General features: G+C 37.7%; 2 protein-coding genes across 4 annotated transcripts in view; one reads left to right on the top strand and one right to left on the bottom strand.

Moving 5' to 3' along the window:
- Positions 1-4,722, bottom strand: CRIPT (CXXC repeat containing interactor of PDZ3 domain). The gene is made up of 5 exons (XM_053974648.1): positions 4,625-4,722; positions 3,732-3,797; positions 3,282-3,336; positions 2,519-2,622; positions 1-466 (listed from the first exon to the last, which is right to left on the bottom strand). Exons 1-5 carry the CDS (start codon positions 4,638-4,640, stop codon positions 402-404), a joined length of 306 nt encoding a protein of 101 aa, XP_053830623.1. The 5' UTR covers positions 4,641-4,722; the 3' UTR covers positions 1-401.
- The window catches only part of PIGF (phosphatidylinositol glycan anchor biosynthesis class F), a 21,105-nt gene continuing 7,428 nt past the window's right edge, over positions 4,709-18,385 (top strand). Inside the window, exons 1-5 of one of the 3 annotated variants that reach the window (XM_053974643.1) lie at positions 4,709-4,741; positions 4,943-5,189; positions 6,810-6,901; positions 7,743-7,859; positions 12,433-12,541. In XM_053974643.1, coding sequence (XP_053830618.1) covers positions 4,962-5,189; positions 6,810-6,901; positions 7,743-7,859; positions 12,433-12,541 — 546 coding nt within the window. In that variant the 5' untranslated portion in view covers positions 4,709-4,741; positions 4,943-4,961. Of the gene's footprint in view, positions 4,778-4,841; positions 5,190-6,809; positions 6,902-7,742; positions 7,860-12,432; positions 12,542-18,385 lie in introns of those variants that run through there. The other 2 variants (XM_053974642.1, XM_053974644.1) reach the window with 2 other exon arrangements.

Here is an 18,385-nt window from a genome sequence, read left to right as displayed (position 1 = left end):
TACAACTAAATAAAGATACTTTAATGAGGTGATGCAAGTTCATATTTAATCTACAAACCATTACCATGAAACAAGCAGAAGACTTGTGATAGGAAAAAAAAGAAGTATTAATCTCAAAGATCTGTGTTCTGATGGCAATCTATTTTCAACTTATCCACTTACATCTTCTCCTTCCTTCTGAACTCTAACAGATGCTGAAAGCCATTACCTTCAAATACCAGTTAATATTAGTGCTAAAACAACAATAATCAAGTATTATGTACATTTTAGGCAAGCAGGCTGTCTTTACCTCTCATTCCAAGTACTATCTTCCAGAAAGTAATATTCACAAATTATTTTAGAGAAAAGTTACTGTACAAAGACACAGAAGCTGAAGTTCATAAAAAGACTAGTCAGTACAATTAGACCGATGTTTGCTTGTAGTTCTTCGTATCCAAGACCTTCTTGCCACACATCGAGCAGATGCCTATAAGCACACAAAAAGTGTGTGAATTATTTTTAAATTATTAAAATATTTTCTCAAAAACACAGTTACTATGTTTTTGTAAGCATCTTTTTCAAGAAATTGTCCAAATGAGCTCTTATTAGCAATCTATCTGTTCTCAGATGTGTCCTCAACAGATATTACAAACTTAGAAGTAATATTTTAACTCCTAATATAAATTAACATGTGCAGTGTGTGTATAATCCTTCCACTGAAGAAAATAAGCTTCATTTTGAGAGCATTATTATTCACAATACTGCTGGAAGCCTCTACAATTTGCTGGAATGCCTGAAGATAGCCAGGAAAGGCTCACTTCTGACAAAAAGGTAAAAATGGTGTATTGTTAATAGTTTTAAGTCCTGTAGCCAAATGAGGCCTGAGATGGACAGAAAGTAGCAGGGCTAAGAAAATACAGTCACCAACAAACTGACTGCTAAATGAGGCATTCACAGGTGGAGTGCTTCAGAGAACTGAGAAAGTTTAGAATATGTTTTCATATAACTAAGGTATTTATAGAGCAGGAGTGAAAAACAATGAACACCAAGAATTCTTGAGAGTTGAAGTGATGAACACTGATGTCCCACTGATGTCGTAAACTCTAAGAGTGTCAAGTCAAAAGACCAGAGCACCAAAATGTACACAAGTTTGGCAGAGGGGTGGGTTGTCTCAATCTTTCCCTCTCCTTTCAAAGCAGAAAGGTGCTAAGTCTTTTATCACCTCAATTTACACAAACATTCACCTGCAGACAAAAAATGTCAAGTGGCATCTACTCCTGCTTTCTCCAAATTGTGTGCTTTCATACACTGACATCATGACTATCATATCTAGCAGTCCTTTAGGGAAGACAACAGCAGGGAACATGGCACAATGATTTACTCTGGTGACCAAAATTCAGCCCACTAAATATTGACTCCAGATCTAAACTAAGGATTAATTAATTTGAGATTGCCTCTCAATTTCAGAGATACGCAAAAGCTGAAGCACTGAGCTTCACTGAAGCACTGAGCTATGACTGCATTTGCTTCAAGAAGTATGCCCTAATGACATCTTTGATGGTCAGAGCTACAACCTAAAGCACTTAGAAAGTTCTCAGTTTAATGAAGATAACAGGTTCAACCTGAAAAGATACAGAAACAAAGATCAAATCCTGAAGTCCACCCAAACCAGACATAAATTTAAGAGAGAGTACAAGTACTTAATAGGGTTCGGTCTGGAGAGGACCTAGCAGGCAACATTCCTACAGCAGGCTGCTAAACCACTGACTCAGTGACACAGCACATATTTATTGAACAATTAATTTCATAAACAAAGCTTACTACTGGTGAGCTGTAGCTCTACACTCAAAAACCAGTTCACCTCATGTGCTGCAAGAACTCTTGGGAATTAAATCATGTAACTGACTTCATGATGCTTTTTTCCATCTAGGAATTTTAGATTTAGCGATTATAAAAAGGGGAGAGAAGGGATGAGAAAAGGGACTGCAGCAAGCAACTGAGTTTTAGAACTTGTTAGATGACAGTTCTCTATGCAATTGCCAAGATTAAGTTTCCAAATGTACTACTTCAGACACTGGAAACATTATAAAAGAAGCAGAATTACAGAATGACAAAGGTTTAAAAGAATCTCCTTCAGTCTCTAGTCCTGCCCCACTCAAAACAGCCAACTTGGATAAGGCTGGCTCAAGACTGTTCAAGCCATTCTCCGAATACCAACTTTAAAGATTCCACAACTTCTGATGGTACCTGCTACTAGAGTATTTGATCACTCCCAGACTGAAAAATTGCTTTCCTTGTATGTAACTAGAATTTTCCACATTCTAACTATGTTTCTTATTTTTTCATTATTTCTTATTCTATTACGGTGTACCTAAGAGTCTGACTCCATGTTCCCTGTGCCTGCCTATCAGTAGCTGAAGATTACAATTAAATCTCATCTTAACCTTCTCTTCACAAATACAAATTTAAGTGTTGTACCTCCTCTCTTGTTCCAAGCCAAACTCAATGAAACTCACCTTTGGCACTCAATGAAACTCACCTTTTTTATAGGCACATCCTTGACAATAGTGGGACCCTGGCTGGTGGACAGAACTCTTACAAATCCGACATATTGCAAATTTGTTCTTTCCGTAAGGATCAAACCTGGGAAAAAGGAAAAGTTCTTTATTTACCCTCCTTGAAATGAAGTATTTTTCTGCCTCATCCTAAAAAGTCTAAGCTAGACGGTGCAGTCAGAAACTCCAGCAACTGCAGTCCAAAAACTGTAATTTAGAAAAGGGACATACAAGAATTTTTTCTAATAGGCTACACAAAGTATGCAGAAAAGCTCCCACTTTCCCTATTAAGAGACATTTCTTCCATCACAGACAACAACTTCATGAAAGCAGAACTAAAAATGTTTATTTTTATTAAGATACTACATGACTTTGAACTTAAACACCTTCCTGCAGCATCTTGCCCCCTTGCACACAGAAAGTCCTGCAGACATGAAGGAAATGCTCAAGAGATTATCCTGGCAATATTAGCACAAAAAATAAGTGTTCTTGGCTTCTCTCCTACAAAAGCATCAAATCCTAGCAATTCCAGTGAGAACTGCAGTAAAATATTCTATGACTGAGCAGAAAGCACCCATGGAATATGTATGGACATATTTTTACCAACAAATCAAATACCATAATCCTAGCAATTTTAATTTATTAAGTGTATTTGGACAAGTTTGGAGTTGCGCAGCTGTTTAGGAAACACGCCTCAGTTAGTTTGCTAACTGATGTTCTTGGCCAAAATCAGGATTAAGTACTAACCTTGCCTTCTTTGAGGTCAATGCCTTGTTTTCATTTAGTTTTCGACCACCGCTTTCTACAAAAAAAAAAAAAACAATAACTCCGTTCCAAGCATACTTTAAAAATCTTCATTTACAACTTTTACACATATGCAAATAAAGTCACAAAGAGAGATAAAAAATTCAGCACAACATTGGGGACAGGGTAATGGAACACTTTTTGCTCCATTTAAATACTCTATGTATTGTCCTCTCATCCAAGAAAGAAAAAAATTAAGAAAATTCAATACCAAAGAGTTCTGGACAAATAAATTCCCAATGCATTAAATCAGCATGGGAGGGAAAGTACATGACTTAATATTTAACCTGATTAGTAATATAAAGTTTTGGTCTTAAGATGGTAACATAGCTCAGGTGCCCAGCTGGCTTTATAATACCTCAAAACCAAGCTGCTAAACCTTGCTGAGGTTACCTGTAGTGTTTCTTGCACCATCTTTCCAGGTATCAGGAGTGATCACCGTTCCAAGCTTCTTCTCGCCTACATAAGGAAAAATTACAAAGGAAAAAGCTCAGAATCCCAGAGTCAATTAGATTGGAAAAGCCCTCTGAATTTATCGAGTCCAACCTGTGACCAATTCCCACCATGTAACTGGACCTTGGCACTGAGTGCCATGTCCAGTCTTTCCTTAAGCACCTTCAGGGGTGGTGACTCCACCACCTTCCTGGGCAGCCCATTCCAGTGTCTCATCTCCATGACTAGGAAAAAATTCTTCTGAATGTCCAACCTAAATGTTCCCTGGTCCAGTTTAAGACTATTGTCCTCTTGTCCTGCAGCTTGTTGCCGGGCAGAAGAGGCCCATCCCCACCTGGCTACAACCTCCTTTCAGGGACTTGAAGAGGGCGATAAGGCCATCCCTGAGTCTCCTCCTCTCCAGACTAAACAACCCCTACACCCTCGGCTGCTCCTCATCAGACCTTTTGCTCCGGACCCTTCACCAGCACTGTTGCCCTTCTATGGACCTGCTCCGCCACCTCAATGTCTTTTTTGTAGTGAGGGGCCCAGAACCGAACACAGCACTCGAGATGCGGCCTCACCAGTGCCGAGTACAGCGGGACAACCCCTTCCCCGGTCCTGCTGCTCACGCTAGTGATGATACAAGACAGAATCATTTAAACTATGCACATCGATACGCTCCTCAGGCGGAGAATGACAGCTCACACAGGGCGCTGCCGGGAACCGCCACCCGCGGCCTGCCCTGAGCAGCCCGGGACCCGCGGCTGCCGCTCCGCTCAGGGCAGCCCTGGATCCCCTCGGGCAGGGCAGGGCACAGCGGCCGGGCCGGCCCCCCGCACCCCCGTACTCACACTTGTCGCACACCATGGCGGCCCTCCACAGCCGCCGCCGCTTCCGGCACCGCCCCGGAAGTGCCGCCGGCCGGGCCCCGCTGCCTTCCGCTGCCGGGCGGCGCCGCGCGCTCCGCGGTAAGAGGCGGGAGCGGCGCCCGCCGCCCGCGCGGGGTTTGTTTGTTTTTTCGAACAAACGCTGTTTTCTGCCCCAAAATCGTCCCCTTCGTCCCCGGCCTGGGCCCAGAGCTCTGCCCTGCGCGTCGCGGCCGGGGAAGATGCTGCCCTGCGGCGCTGCTGCGGCGTGTCGGTGACGGGGCGGGACTCGGTGTGTTGCAGGTGCTGCTGCCCGGACACCATGAGGGAGGCGGAAATCAGGAGGCTCCTGGCTGCAAACCTCCTCTGCGCTCTGTCCATCGTCCTGGCCGCGGTGGCCCCGGCTTTCTTCCTGGACGGATTCAGCGTCCTGGGAACGCACCTCACGTGGCTATGTGTTTGTTCTGTTTGTGTTGCTACCCTTAATATAGTCTTGCACTTAGTCCTTAAACCAAATCAGTTTCCTAAGAGACGTTCCTTTGCTCACAAGGTAAGACTTTTTTTTTTAAATTCTTACGTTGTTACCAGTCAGTCCAGAGGGGAAGCAAATTCTCTGAAATAATCAAATGAGAAAGACAATTTTTGATGGTGAATTTTCATTTTCTATTAGTGAGTTGAGTGTAGCATCTCTTGAAACAAATTTTTCATTATTTTCATGATGTTAAACTTTCTCTGCCTGTAAATAAGCTGTTGAGGTGAGTAATTCTATGCTTTCCTGATTCTTGTCAATGCAATATTGTTTATTGTCCTAAGAATTTGCATGGTGGCAAAACCTGGCAAAATTAAATGGCACAGAACTCATTCTGTAGTCCAGGCCTGACTCATCTTCCTGTTAAGTGGATATACCAGGAAGAAATGGCATCACACGTTTCTCGTGTAAAGTTTGTAATAACTTTAAAAGAAAAAAAAAATTCAGGATCTGACACATAAAAGAGATACTATGCTGCATTTCAACAACTGAAAAAATCATATGGAAAGGTATTAAAATGACTGCATTTCCTCGTATGATGAAATTTGCATACAGAAGAATCTAAAGTTGGGAGAAACTTTTTGTAGTTACAGTTTGCAATGGGGAGCATTAAGGGTACGAATCCCAATGAAATACTTTGGAACAGAGTGATTTTGGAGCAGCACGCAACTTGCCCAGCAGTGGGGGAATGCCCCAGAGTTTTGAAGTCAGGGGGATAGTCTTGTACTCCTGACTTGCTGAGCCAGGCAAGATGTAGTGCTCTGAGGTGGTCCTTAAATGTTTGAGTAATCATCCCTGCCAGCATATCTTTGTGTGCAAAGCTTGTGTATAGTTTTGCTGACTGAGGAGGATATGAAATGCACAAAAACATGATGGAAAGCAAGTATTTCAACTATCCGTGATTTAAAAATGAAGCACACTTCATGTTCTAGGTGAGATTACATCCCAGGAAATAAAAGTAGAAAGGAGTAAATGTAGAAAAAATAAGGGTTCAAGGGAAGTTACGGATTTTGCATTGGTGACCTGATCAGAACAGACCTTACCAGAACTGTTTATCAAGTGTTTTTGCTTCTACATAATATAGTGAGTACCCAGAAACTGTTGTTTAAGTTCATAGAAAATTATGTGTTTTGCAGACTTATAGAAAGTTTTGGATATTTCTCAAATATATTCAGAATTTAAGATGCCAAGTTCAAAATGTAGTTTTAGTTAATGTAATTTTGATTCTTTATTTAGCAGACTTTTTTATATTGTATGTTTTCTTGCTTTTAAATTTTTTCACTTTTTGTGAGAGTTACCTTTTAATGAATGGATATGACAGTCAGATGTAAAACGGAAGTGTAAAAATGTCCAATAAAATTACTTCTGCTTATCTTGTAATTTCTGGTTATATTTTTTGTATGTTTGCCCTGTTTAATGGGATACACGAAAAAAAGTTGTAGGTGGAGTGTGATATTTTAAAATTAATTATTTCAAGTATTAATATATGGGAAACTGTTTTGAAATATGCCATGCTATTACATTATGCTGCAGCTGAAATTAAAGAAGTAATCAGAGTACAATGCACTTGATAAGATATAGTGTGTGTTACTTATGTTCTGTTTTGAAGCATTATTCTGATATTTCATTGCTCTTTTTTAGATATCCAGATTTCTAAAATGCTGTATATACTTTTTCATGTCTTGCATACTATTTCATGCGATTATTGTTCTTTATGGAGCACCTCTCATAGAGTAAGTCAGAAGACCCTCTCTTTCTATAAATATTCTAAGGGGCAGCTCTCCCTGCAAATGTTGGTATAAATACTTGTGTATTTTCTGGTACACTGGAAGTTAAGGGATAAGCTCCTAGCTGGGGGAAGAAAGGTGGCTGTTTCAGCTTCCTCTTGATTTTGGGGTTTTGTTTGTTTGTTTGCTTGTTGTTTTCTTTGGAAGCCAGCTCTTAAATGAGACTTCTGTAAATAAAAATTGTAATGCAGTTACAAACAACTCAGTTTACTTTAATTTTAAACATATGGGCACAAACGCTTTTGTAGCTTTATTTAGTCATTTTCTGTGTATGATTCTAAACCACACATCTTGTCTATCTTTCATCCTTTTGATGTTAGTGTTTTAACTTTTGTGAAAGTTTAAAGAAAGAAGTGTGAAGCAACCTGGGTTTTGAGAGATATAGTAAGTTGTTGACTAACAGTAGTTTCATGTATTTTGGTTTCATGGTTGCTGTCAAACTGGAAAAATAAATGGAATAATGAAGTAAATATCCAAGCATACTTCAGTTTAGAACTAATGACCTATGTGAAGTACACCTGTGGTTTTTTAAAAATGTTACAGGTCTCAGACATTTCAAAAAAATACTACATCTCACTCTTGAGATAACAGGAGAACTCTTTCCAGCTTCCTTTAATATTCTACAGAGTAAGAAAAAAAATTTCATTCTTTTATATGAGGTTTAAGAAAGCGCACATGCTTTCACAATTCAGTTTCACAGTTGAATTAGAGGGGCTTTATTCTTCCTAAATCTTGGAACTTTTAGAACAACCACCTAAATTTTGTAATATTCTTTTTCTTTTTGTAGGTTAGTGACTGAGACGTTTTTGTTTGCAGTTCTTCTGTCTACATTCACTACTTTACAATGCTTGTGTTTGCTGGGACCAAACATACAGGCATGGATACGGGTATTTAGTAAAAATGGGTAAGTCCTAATCTAAAGTTTCTGATATTTCTCTGAATAGAAATGGACAGAATTGGTGTAAAAATATATAATGGAATTTTTTGTAAAGAAAAGAACACTTCCTGGATGATGGGTGGTTTTTGTGATTATAGCTTTTGTGATGAAAGCTTTTCTGACAAAGAAAGATTTATTTGAAGACACTGATTCAGAAAAATGGCTTTTTGTTTTTGGTGTTCAGATGCTAAATCTCACTTTATATGTGTTTGAAGGAAATAATGTTTCCAGCACATACTCTACCGGAGTAAAAGCATCCTGTATGGTGGTTGCCAAATAAAGGGGAGACCTGTCACTGAGCTGTGCATGAAGAATCTTACACATGACCCAGTAATATTTCGTAAATACAACTTTTAAAGTAGGAAGTCAAAACAAGCACTGTTTTAAACTCAAAACAAGCACTGTTTTAAAATTGAATATAATGTTGAAAATTATACACGACTTACTGTGTTCTTAAATATGTAATATTAACCCATAATCTTTTTTCAATTTCAAAGAAAGCTGTTTTGAGTGTCAGAGTTTTCAAGTGTTGATTTTTTCAGGATTATGTTTAAAGTTAAAACAAGCCTTCTAACCACATTTTCACCTCCAGTGGCAGCCATAGCATTAGCATGTATCAAAATACATGTATCAAAAAATTATCAAGGATAATGTATTTTTCAGAAGATTTCCATTTCTTCTGCCTTTTTTCATTCCATAAATAATAACATGTTGAAAGACTGGGACACTGAAACATAAAGAGGTGTCTATGCTTGAGATTCAGTGAGATTTTAGTATTCATTCCCTTTTAATAGTTTGTAATGGTGAAGTCTCATCTCAGAAGACAGTGAAAGGTTGTATTACACTGCTGACCTATGGAATTTTTTTTGGTTTGTACTCCTGTAGAGGAGGAGACTTTAATACTACTTTCAGGTATTAAATTTTGGTTTATCTCAGTTGTCAACTTACTGAAAAATATCTTGAATCCTTATTGAAGTCCTTTACATTTTTTTTTTCCCAGTGGAAATGTAAATACACTCTAATAAAAGCAAGGAGTTGTTTAGACAAATCATTGCTGATTCACTTGGTCATCTTTGGAGGTTTTGAATCTGGAAATAACAGCTGAATTGAAGTAACAGATGTATGACAGTATCAGTTGGTCTTTGTGCTAGGTAGATTTTGAATGCCTGTTGATTTATTTTTTTCCTAGTTTGGATTTTAATGCTGTTTCAGCACAATCATTGCATAGGAAACAGTTGTCTTATTTTGACACTTCTGCTGTGACGACTTGTTAGTACTTCTTACTAGTGAGCCATGTGACATTATTTGAGAAAAATGTTTATTATTAATGATGTTTGTTTACACTTTGAGTATAGACTACAAAGAAATATTGTAGCAGGTTTCTTTATGGATTGTAGCAAGCTGCTTATTTAAAAATAATCCTGTGTTTTTTCATCTGACCTTGTGAAATTGGAACATCTTAGGTCTGGGCATGAGATGAGTGTAGACATGATACATTAAAAGGTGGAATGAGGTGGGACTGGTTAAATTGAAGAAAAGGATGGTTAGGTAAAATCAATAGAGCTGCTTTCCTTGAAGGCAGAGTTTAGGGAATTGAATTGCACTGGAACGGTTAGCTTGAAAGTTCTGATGAAGTGTATAGCTTAGTATGAAAAAAGTATCTGAGTGCAATTTAGACTTAAGTAACCTTAAGCCTATGTGCACATAGAATATGTGAGAAAAGTAAGTCTATGTATTCTACATCACAAACCCTTCCATTCTTAGTTGGTTATAAATAGGGCCCTTTTCACTATTTCTGCATTTGGAAAGGGGTGGTCTCAGGTCAGCATCTCTGGGCTCCTTACTCTGACATCTAGAGTTGTGACTGATGTCAGGGTCATGATACTGATCATATGCTGTCATGTGCTGCTGTGAGTGGTTAGATGGAAGTAAAAGCTATGGAAAGGGTTATCAGCATTAATGGCAGCATGTGGCTGTTACTTAAATAGTGTTTCGGTAACTTAGCTGAAATAGCCTCCTGCATAAAAGTCTTTAGGAAACCAGTTTTCAATTGCCTTTTTTTTTTTTTTTTCCCTCTCTCCTTTTGGAGACTGTTTATTTCAAATCACTGCTCTGAGAAAGCAGTTGAAATTTCTGATATAATATCAATTATAAGGTGTTACCAGTGTAGAAAAGAGATTTTATTGGGATATTGCCAAAAAATAGTAAACCATGATGTTAGGGCTCCTTCCTGTTTTCATTATGCCTATTTTATCACTCTGTGAGCTGCATACTCTTACAGACTTGAAATGTCCCCTTGTAAATGGAGGCATCATCACACCAAGGGCTGCTTAGTATTTAGTCCTGCTGCAGCCAAGAATTCCAAATCTTGTCTATGAAGGAGCTGTCTCAGTAGACTATTTATGTCAGCTAACCTTTTAATTCAAACATTATTTAAAGCTGAACTGAATGTATTGTATTATTTAAAGGGGTTAAATAAATTACTTTAGGGTTTTAAAGACCTTTCTGCCACTAGCATTCATTTATTATTTTAAACATTGCTACTTTTGTCTATGGGATTATCTTAGATTAAAATGAAAGAAATGTGGAAATGCAAAGTTTGTAAACATTACTGCAGTTGTTAGTCTTATGCAAATGAGGAGTTTGTGTGGTGGTTTAAAGAATACCTTCAAAAATCCCAATAAGTCAGTCATTCCAAGAAGAAAAGTGAGTACTTAAGTAATGACTTAGTTAAAAAAGTATGTAATTGCTCCTTCAGGATAATGCTGGAGGACAAGTCAGGTTGTCTTTGGGTAGCCAGTCCATGCTACAGAGGGGTTCAATTCGCAGCTGAAATAGTTGCCAAACTGCCAATGGCTCTTTTTCACTTGTGCAGGTGCCTTGCTAATTCTGTTGTTTTGCATTTGGATTCAGTTTGATACCTCCATATGGTACAGCAGTCTCTGGTGAATCTGCCACACACACAGGATATCTTATGAGGTATAACTAAATAACTCAGTCAGTCCTACCTCAGTGAGAAGGTATTTTAAATGGATCAGTTTGTGGAAATGGTATAGCCAAAGCACTGTACTAAACACTTGGTGTATTCTGTTGTCTCTTTTGCTGATTTAAGGCTGTAGTGAATGTTCTCTTCCTTGTTCTGCCTGACAACTCTCTGCTCAGTTATTCAGCTTCTGAAAATAATTCAAAAGAATTTTCTGTGTGCAGACTCCTAAACAGTTTTCCAGTTACATCAAGACTTTTCTCTTCAAGAATAAGAATCTCAAACTGGTAGAATTGTGAACTGGAGAATTCTAAGTTAAAGGGGTCGTGTTATTGTAGAAGAAACAGCTCTGCTCAAAATGTCAACCTTGCACTGTCAGTACTGTAGTCTGCAAGACATTTTTTTCTGCAAATATTGAAAAATGTTTGCTTTAAACTTGTGAGCTGTTTGGTCAATAGCAAGTGCAGCAGTGTGTATTCAGAAGTAAAGAAATTTTATTCTCTTCAAAACCAAGTGTTCATGTAATGCAACCTAAACAGGACATGCAAAGTTCAGAGTTTACTGTGCATCTAGTGTTCAAGCCATAAAAATGCTCATATTTTTTTCCTCTGTTAGCTGAAGCTAGGTGTACATTTATAATCTGAGATGTAGCAAACTTTAAACTCAGATCTCCTATTGTGCTGATTTGGAGCAGTGACTCTAGCTTAGTCCTCCTGTCTTGAAACTGTGCCCTACTGCATTCTGAACTTCTGTTGCTTGTTTCTTAATTGGTACCAAGTACCTAAATGTTTGTGGCCTGAGCAAAGCAGAGCGATCACTTGGTACATTGATGGTAGTAAGTGCTCATCTGTTAAACAGAAATCCAGCTTTTCAAAAACTTTTGAAATCAGTAGTGGCAGAAGGCTATAAACTGAGAACTGAAGTAATTTAATGTCTCTTACAATGGGTGCCATGACTGGTAAGAGTTCTTTAGTGTGCAAAAAATTTATCCTGCGGCCAGTGTATTGGGACTTGGATGCACTGCTACCAAAGGGCTCCAATGTGTAGTTACATTTACTTGCAATGTTTCTTTTTAGTTGATGGGGACTTGTTTTGAAATATTCTCATACTGGATTTCTCTGTTAAATTTTGAATTGTTGTTGTCATCAAATATGTCTACACCACAGAGTCCTTTGTGACTGTGCTTGTGCTTTTCTGTACAGTCCCACAGTACACATCCATGCCTGCCTCTCCCTGCCATGCACACAGATATTGAGATAGATTTATTTGCTCAGTCTAGCAGTGTTTCATGGTAACATAAATTAGCTTTTGCAGGAAACAGCTAAAGAAAAAAAAATCCTGAAAGTGTGATATAAAAAGATTGTAATTATAGCTCAAATATGCAACTTAGATTGTACTTCTAGTTTGTGTGTTTTAGGAGAAACCTGCATGCTATTTATCAAATATGTGAAATTTTATGTCTGTTTGTAGCCTCAAAAATTTTGGGAGAAATCTGATCTAGCTCTCTGCCATGGGAACTTCTGCTGCTGTTGAAAACTTATAACACACTTTTTACAGAGCTATGTCCATATGGGAAAGCAGTCTACAGATTACTTCCATGTGCAGTGTACTTGGAGCTTGGTTTGGAGCATTTCCTATTCCTCTTGACTGGGATCGGCCTTGGCAGGTCAGTATGTACACCCTTACCATAAAGGTATAAAATACTAATTTTCTGGAGATGCACACTACACAAAATTGCTCTGAAGCTGTTCAGGTATATTGTACTTGGTCATAAGCTGTTCCTTCAGAGTTATGCCAAACTTTAAAAAACTCATTGGAAACATCTGTGCCTAGGGTGTGAGGAAGTAAAATGCATTAGTTTTACTTCCAGTTTAAATAGGTTCTTTATTATGTACTTGAGTATGTTGCATGCATTACACTTGAGTGTCTGTTGCATGCAAATTTTATAATGGAATACAGCTCTTAATGATTTGCATAAGAAGAAGCTAGACAAGTTGGAGGAGAAATGTGAAATGATGAAGATGGCTTCAAATTTGCCTTCAGTCTAGTAGCTTTTACTGTTCACAGGTAGGGAAAGAAAGATGTTTTCCTGGTGTTTTAGCTCCCCTCTGTCTTCCATAAAAGCACTTAACAGAAGGTATTTTAAGTGGATTTAGATCAGTTTGTGGAAATGGTATAGCCAAAGCACTGTACTAAACACTTCTGATTTCAAAGAAAGGCAAACGTTAGCTTTTTAGTTGAACAAGAAAAAAAATGTGAAGCTGGCATTGCAGATTCTATCTTTATGAATTCCAATGTTTATGCTAATTTCTTACTATGTTTTTTGGCATGGAGAAGTGATTCAATTAAATGTTACTAAAGTCTGCAATTGCCATAAAATGATGGCACCAGTAACAGCTTCTTCCTACATGTGCTCAGTGTTTTGTAACTTTGTCTGGTTACCAAACTCATACACTCTTAGCTGATTAGTGTCTACCAAGCCTGTTCTTAAGCAGATGTTTTCAGAGGTTTCTTCCAGAAATCAATGTAACAGGCAGCACACTTTCCTCTGTGATACTGTAGAGATGCGGTGGCTTACAGCTGCACTTAAAATTTTTCTTCCGTAAGTAGCTCACAGCCTGCTTTTATGCCATTAGTCTTTCATTGCAGTAGTGTAATTAGACATTAGAATTTGTATTGCAAAAATAATGGAGCGTAGGTTAATATTTTAAGCAAAACATTTTCTTCCCTGAAAATACTTGGTTTTATTCTTTCAAGATGTTTCACCATCGGTCTAGCATAGGTATGTGTTGGCACTAATTAATTGTGGACAGACATGAATGTAACCCAAAAATCAAGGGATTCAGTGAAATGCAATCTCCTATCTCCTTTCGAAATCTTACTCAGTTCTCTGCTTGCCTGATGAGAGGCAAGCACTTTTTCCTTGCTCAGATGGGATTTTAAAGTAGCATGTCTCATCTGGTAGGTTTTGTTTTAGTCCCAAAATCTCAGACTTTGCTAATACGCTGTGTATAAAACCTTCACCATTTATGCACCAATGATATGATGAAAACTTAGGTCAGGGGGCTCTGATTAACAAAACGAAGCCACTAATAGCTGAAGACAGATACTTTAAGTAGAGTTAATTTTTAGCTTTTGGTCCATTCCCACATGTTCCAGTAGTGGGAGACACAACTTTGATAATGGTCTGAAAACTTGCTGTTTGAAAACTCTTCCCAGTTAACAAAAACCAAACATGACTGAAAATTTAGCTGTATAATCTACACTTAAACATCTAAGATGATACTATATGACTCCTCAGAACAGCAAAGCATCTGCAGAAACTTCAGATACCCAAACTTGTCACTGGCTTTTTCTGGATGTGAATGCTCCCCAGTGCTCCCTGTGTGTCTGCAATTTCCCTTTTCCTTTACCATCTCCACCCTCATTTCTGACATACTTCTGATACCAAAGTTAGCAGGGGAGGGTTTATGACTCAAGTTCTACATCAAAGATCTTTTGCCTAGATCTAGAGTATTTGCTGCTGTTCTTTCCCTTCCCCTCATTTTTCCCATCCTCACTTATCCATCTTACACATTATAGAGTTTTAAATAGTGGGATGGGAGAAGAAATTTTTGTTACACTTTGAGTCTGACCTGCTTGATCTTTAATGATGTGGGCAGTTCAAGAGCAGCCATAGAGAGTTTGCTTATCAGTCCTGCAGGCTGTCACTCCAACAGTCTTTGAAAACTGCAGTTTTAAAGGCTATTTTTTTAAGATCTGCTGTATTAGGGGAGATGAAAGAAGTTCTTGTTAAAATGTAATGTAGTTCTTACAAGTCCAGTTGTTTCAGCAAAGTAACACAGCAAAACACCAAAATTGTAACATATCTTCAAGGCAGAAATCAACCTCTTTAAAATAGCTTGTCAAGGATCCTGCTCACAGCTCTCAGAAGTTTTCAATGACCTATTAATAATCTAATATTTTTCTGAAGGTCATCTCTTAAATATTGGTCACTAAACCATAGAACTGGGGTTCTATGGACACATAGTGTCCTGGCCAGGCATTTTCAGTATTTGCCCAGGAGACACTGCTTCCCAGCTTGCCCAGCTCAGCTAAGAGATATATTGAGATATATGAGATAAATTGTGAATCAGGTTCCGGGGAAAAACAACTTCATGCAACAGCTGATGTCTTTTGTCTTTCTATTCCTATGGAACAGTATGGATTCAGCAACCCAGGTATTGCATGTAGTAGCTGCATGGCTGTCTCAGAAATCTTCAGAACCAAGAGACGTTTCTATTCTTCAGAAGTTCACTGAGCACTGGCACAAAGCCCCTTTTTGCAAGAGTATTCTTTTTGCTACCTGATGTCAGGTGATTACAGAAACTCATAGTAAATTCTTTCACTGTAACAATAAAATAGAAGTGCTTTCTGTGTTGTCTTTAACCTCAGACAGGGGAAAGAAGAATGATCCTCATAAAGGAGTCTGCTGTTGTTACAGATCTGTTTAGTTTAGGAAGAAGATATTTAGTGCTGATTGCCCCCGAGTGACCTAACCACATACGGAATGTAAAAATACCTGCACATCATACAGCTGCAGGATTAATAATAATATTTTTTAATCTCCCCCAAATACAAACTTGAGCTGGTGTGTTTAAGGGAACACCTACAGATTAAATCCCAAGCAAGGTCTGAAAGAATTCATGTAGATCTTAATGTAGACTTAAAAGTAATCAGAACTCAGTCAAAACCAAATTACTTCTAGACATCTGCATGAGTAAAGTATTAAGTTGTTGTGCTTCTGACATCAGCTGTTTCTTGTATTAGCCTAAAACCAGAGAGCTTGAGGATTACAGTTTTGGATTTAGCCTTTTCCTATCAAAAAATGGACTCAGATGGAACAGCTTAGTCTTTGAACTCAAGACTAGCTTTTGAGATAAAAAGAGGTTTCATTAGATGATTGTTTTCCTTTTTGTATTTTAGCCTTTGGGCTGTAAACAATTTTTTTTTATCTGTAGTGGAAGTAGTTCTGCTTTAAAGCAGAAAATGTGGTTTATATGTTATTACTTGGGGAAGACTAAAGTGGTATTATTATTATTTTAGAGAGCAGTGTTAAGACCTTTAAGCCTGTTTATTTCAAAATCTAGTTCTGATGTTTGTATTAATTATAGTTAGTATTTGTGATGTAACAGCATGCAATGGAAACACAGCTGCATTGCTACCTGCAACTTCAGATAATTCATTGTTGGCAGATTGTCACAGAAAAGGTGAAATTGGTACTACAAGAACTGGATGGATCAGCAATAATTGAGAAATATCATGTGATAAAGCAAACCAAAGGGTTTTTGCTGCTGCCCTTGGGCTCTGTTGGTAGCCCTGGAATGTCAAAAGTTGTCAAAACCACAAGATATCCAGCTGGTACAGAAATGTGCTGTGAGTTTGGGATGAAAAATGCTATTGATTTAGCTTTGTTAGAACAATATAATATGAGACAAGGTTCACTGAAAAAGTCACTGTGTCTTGAATTGGCATATTTTTCCACTTAATTGGGATTTAGCACTTAATCAAATCTGGTGTCTACACTTTAAACTGTAGGTAGTTAAAGAGTGTCTGCAGTCAACTTTTAAATTGACAAATCATTCAGGAAGGAGAGAATGTAAACCTGCTTCTGTGAAGTCTGGTTTGTTCATAGAAATGGCTTCAAATGGAAATGGCCTGTAGTCACTCACCTAAAGCAAACAAGAGGTTGGAGGGAGTACTGAGAATGCTGGAATCCCAGCAGAATATTAAATAAAGCTATCTGCATTATTCTGTAAGATACTTGTCTGAATTGCCAGGCTCATACTTACCACAGTTCTTCTGCTTTGTGTCCTTCAAAGAAAAAGCAACATTGCTTTCATTTTTTGCTAGTTTCCCTGCACTTGGCAGTCTGTTTTGGGTCTAGCATATTTTCCTGCAAACTTAATAGAAGAACTGAAAAATTACCTGGTAGTCATTGCTTTACATTGTGGTTGAGATGTATCAGTACAAGTTGAGAAGTCTTTATACTTTTACCTGGATCTTACCTGGTCAGAAAACCAGATGTCAGCATCCTATGTGTCTTTCACTAGAAATTGCTTTTACTTTAAAGTACTTCAGGGTTCTGTGGAGTAAACCTGATGATGAATTTTATAACAAGAGTTCTAATTCATGTGCTAATGACTAAAGCCCAAATGCTAGTTCATCCTGACTTATTTACAAACCAAAGGAAACATATTGCTTCTTTATACATACGTCTTGTGATATGCAACAAAACTGAGATAAATACAGATGTCTCAGAAAATTTTCACTTTATTTTCCATGTTTATGTTTGAAAAATATTGCATACAGGGGATATTCAGATTAGTGTGCCTCTCTACCCTTAAAAATAATAATGTTAATTGCATTTTTTAAAGCATACAACAACTTCTATGCTAAATAAATATTGCTTAACAGGAACAGAATATTGTTTCAGAAATAAACTAACATTAATTATTTAAATAAAGTTTGAGAATTGAGATAAAAAATATATAAAGCATTTATCTTAGAAGTATAAAATATATTGCTGAAAGTAGTTTGTGTCCTATGATTCAGTTTTTTTTCATTATTCTGTTGTTGTTCTTAAAGTAACTTTTAAGCATGCTATGTATGTTACTCCTCTGCTAGCTTTAAGAAAAATTCTGTAACTATGCAAAACAGTTGGTCAGGGAGGCCTAGTCTGTTATTCCTGGTTGTAGGTCTGTAGAATTCAGCTTATCTCAGACAAAGGTAAAGATAATTGCCTTACAGGAATGCAGGTTAGGTGCTACAGTCGTTACATTTCTGTATTAAAAACAAAAAAAACCACAAAACATCAAACTTTCCAGGACTCATTCTGTCAGGCATGTTTCAGTTAGACTGGTAGACTAATTTTGCCAGTGTTTTGAGATTGTTACCTTATTTTTCAGCATTTTTTAAACAGTTTGCAACACTTAATTGTGATGATTTAAATAAGGCTACTCTAGACATTTTAGAGTTGTACATCCATGTTAGATGTCTCTAGGCCACTGAAGCACAATGGGTATGTACAGTTAGCTGGGACAGTTCTACAAAGAAATAGAAAATAACTTCCTTTTTTATAGTTGCTTAGTTTTTCCAACTGCCTGTTTCAAGCTGATGGTCTGCTTTTAATAACCATATGTGATCAAGATCCTGGCTCTGCATGTCACTGAGAAGTGGAACCTCAAAACACCACCACTGAAACAGAAGGGGATGATGGAGGAGTTACTAGGCACATCCTTTCTCTACTCAGCTTGAGGAAACTAGTTGCAGAACAACATGGTATAATTAAAGACCACAACTTTATCTGCACACTTTATATGTGATGGAACTGTTATTCCAGACACAGCATTTGCCACTGACAAAAACTGGGTTTAGCTCACTGGGGAGTTCCTGGGTTTATTGCATGTTTTGATAACAGACTTTTAAGTCATGTCTCTCTGTTTGTTGTGTGCATGCCCTCCCATACATC

Source organism: Vidua macroura, chromosome 3 (genome assembly GCF_024509145.1).
Source record: "Vidua macroura isolate BioBank_ID:100142 chromosome 3, ASM2450914v1, whole genome shotgun sequence".
In the NCBI taxonomy this organism is placed as follows: Eukaryota; Metazoa; Chordata; class Aves; order Passeriformes; family Viduidae; genus Vidua; species Vidua macroura.
This window is presented reverse-complemented; position numbering and strand designations above follow the sequence as displayed.

Bases quoted from the DNA above. Each gene is read 5' to 3' on its own strand.
- CRIPT (XM_053974648.1), bottom strand. The intron at 3,337-3,731 runs GTAACCTCAGCA...TTTTTTTTGTAG, and splicing joins TGGTGCAAGAAACACTACAG to AAAGCGGTGGTCGAAAACTA. The intron at 2,623-3,281 runs GTTAGTACTTAA...CCTTTTTCCCAG, and splicing joins TTGACCTCAAAGAAGGCAAG to GTTTGATCCTTACGGAAAGA.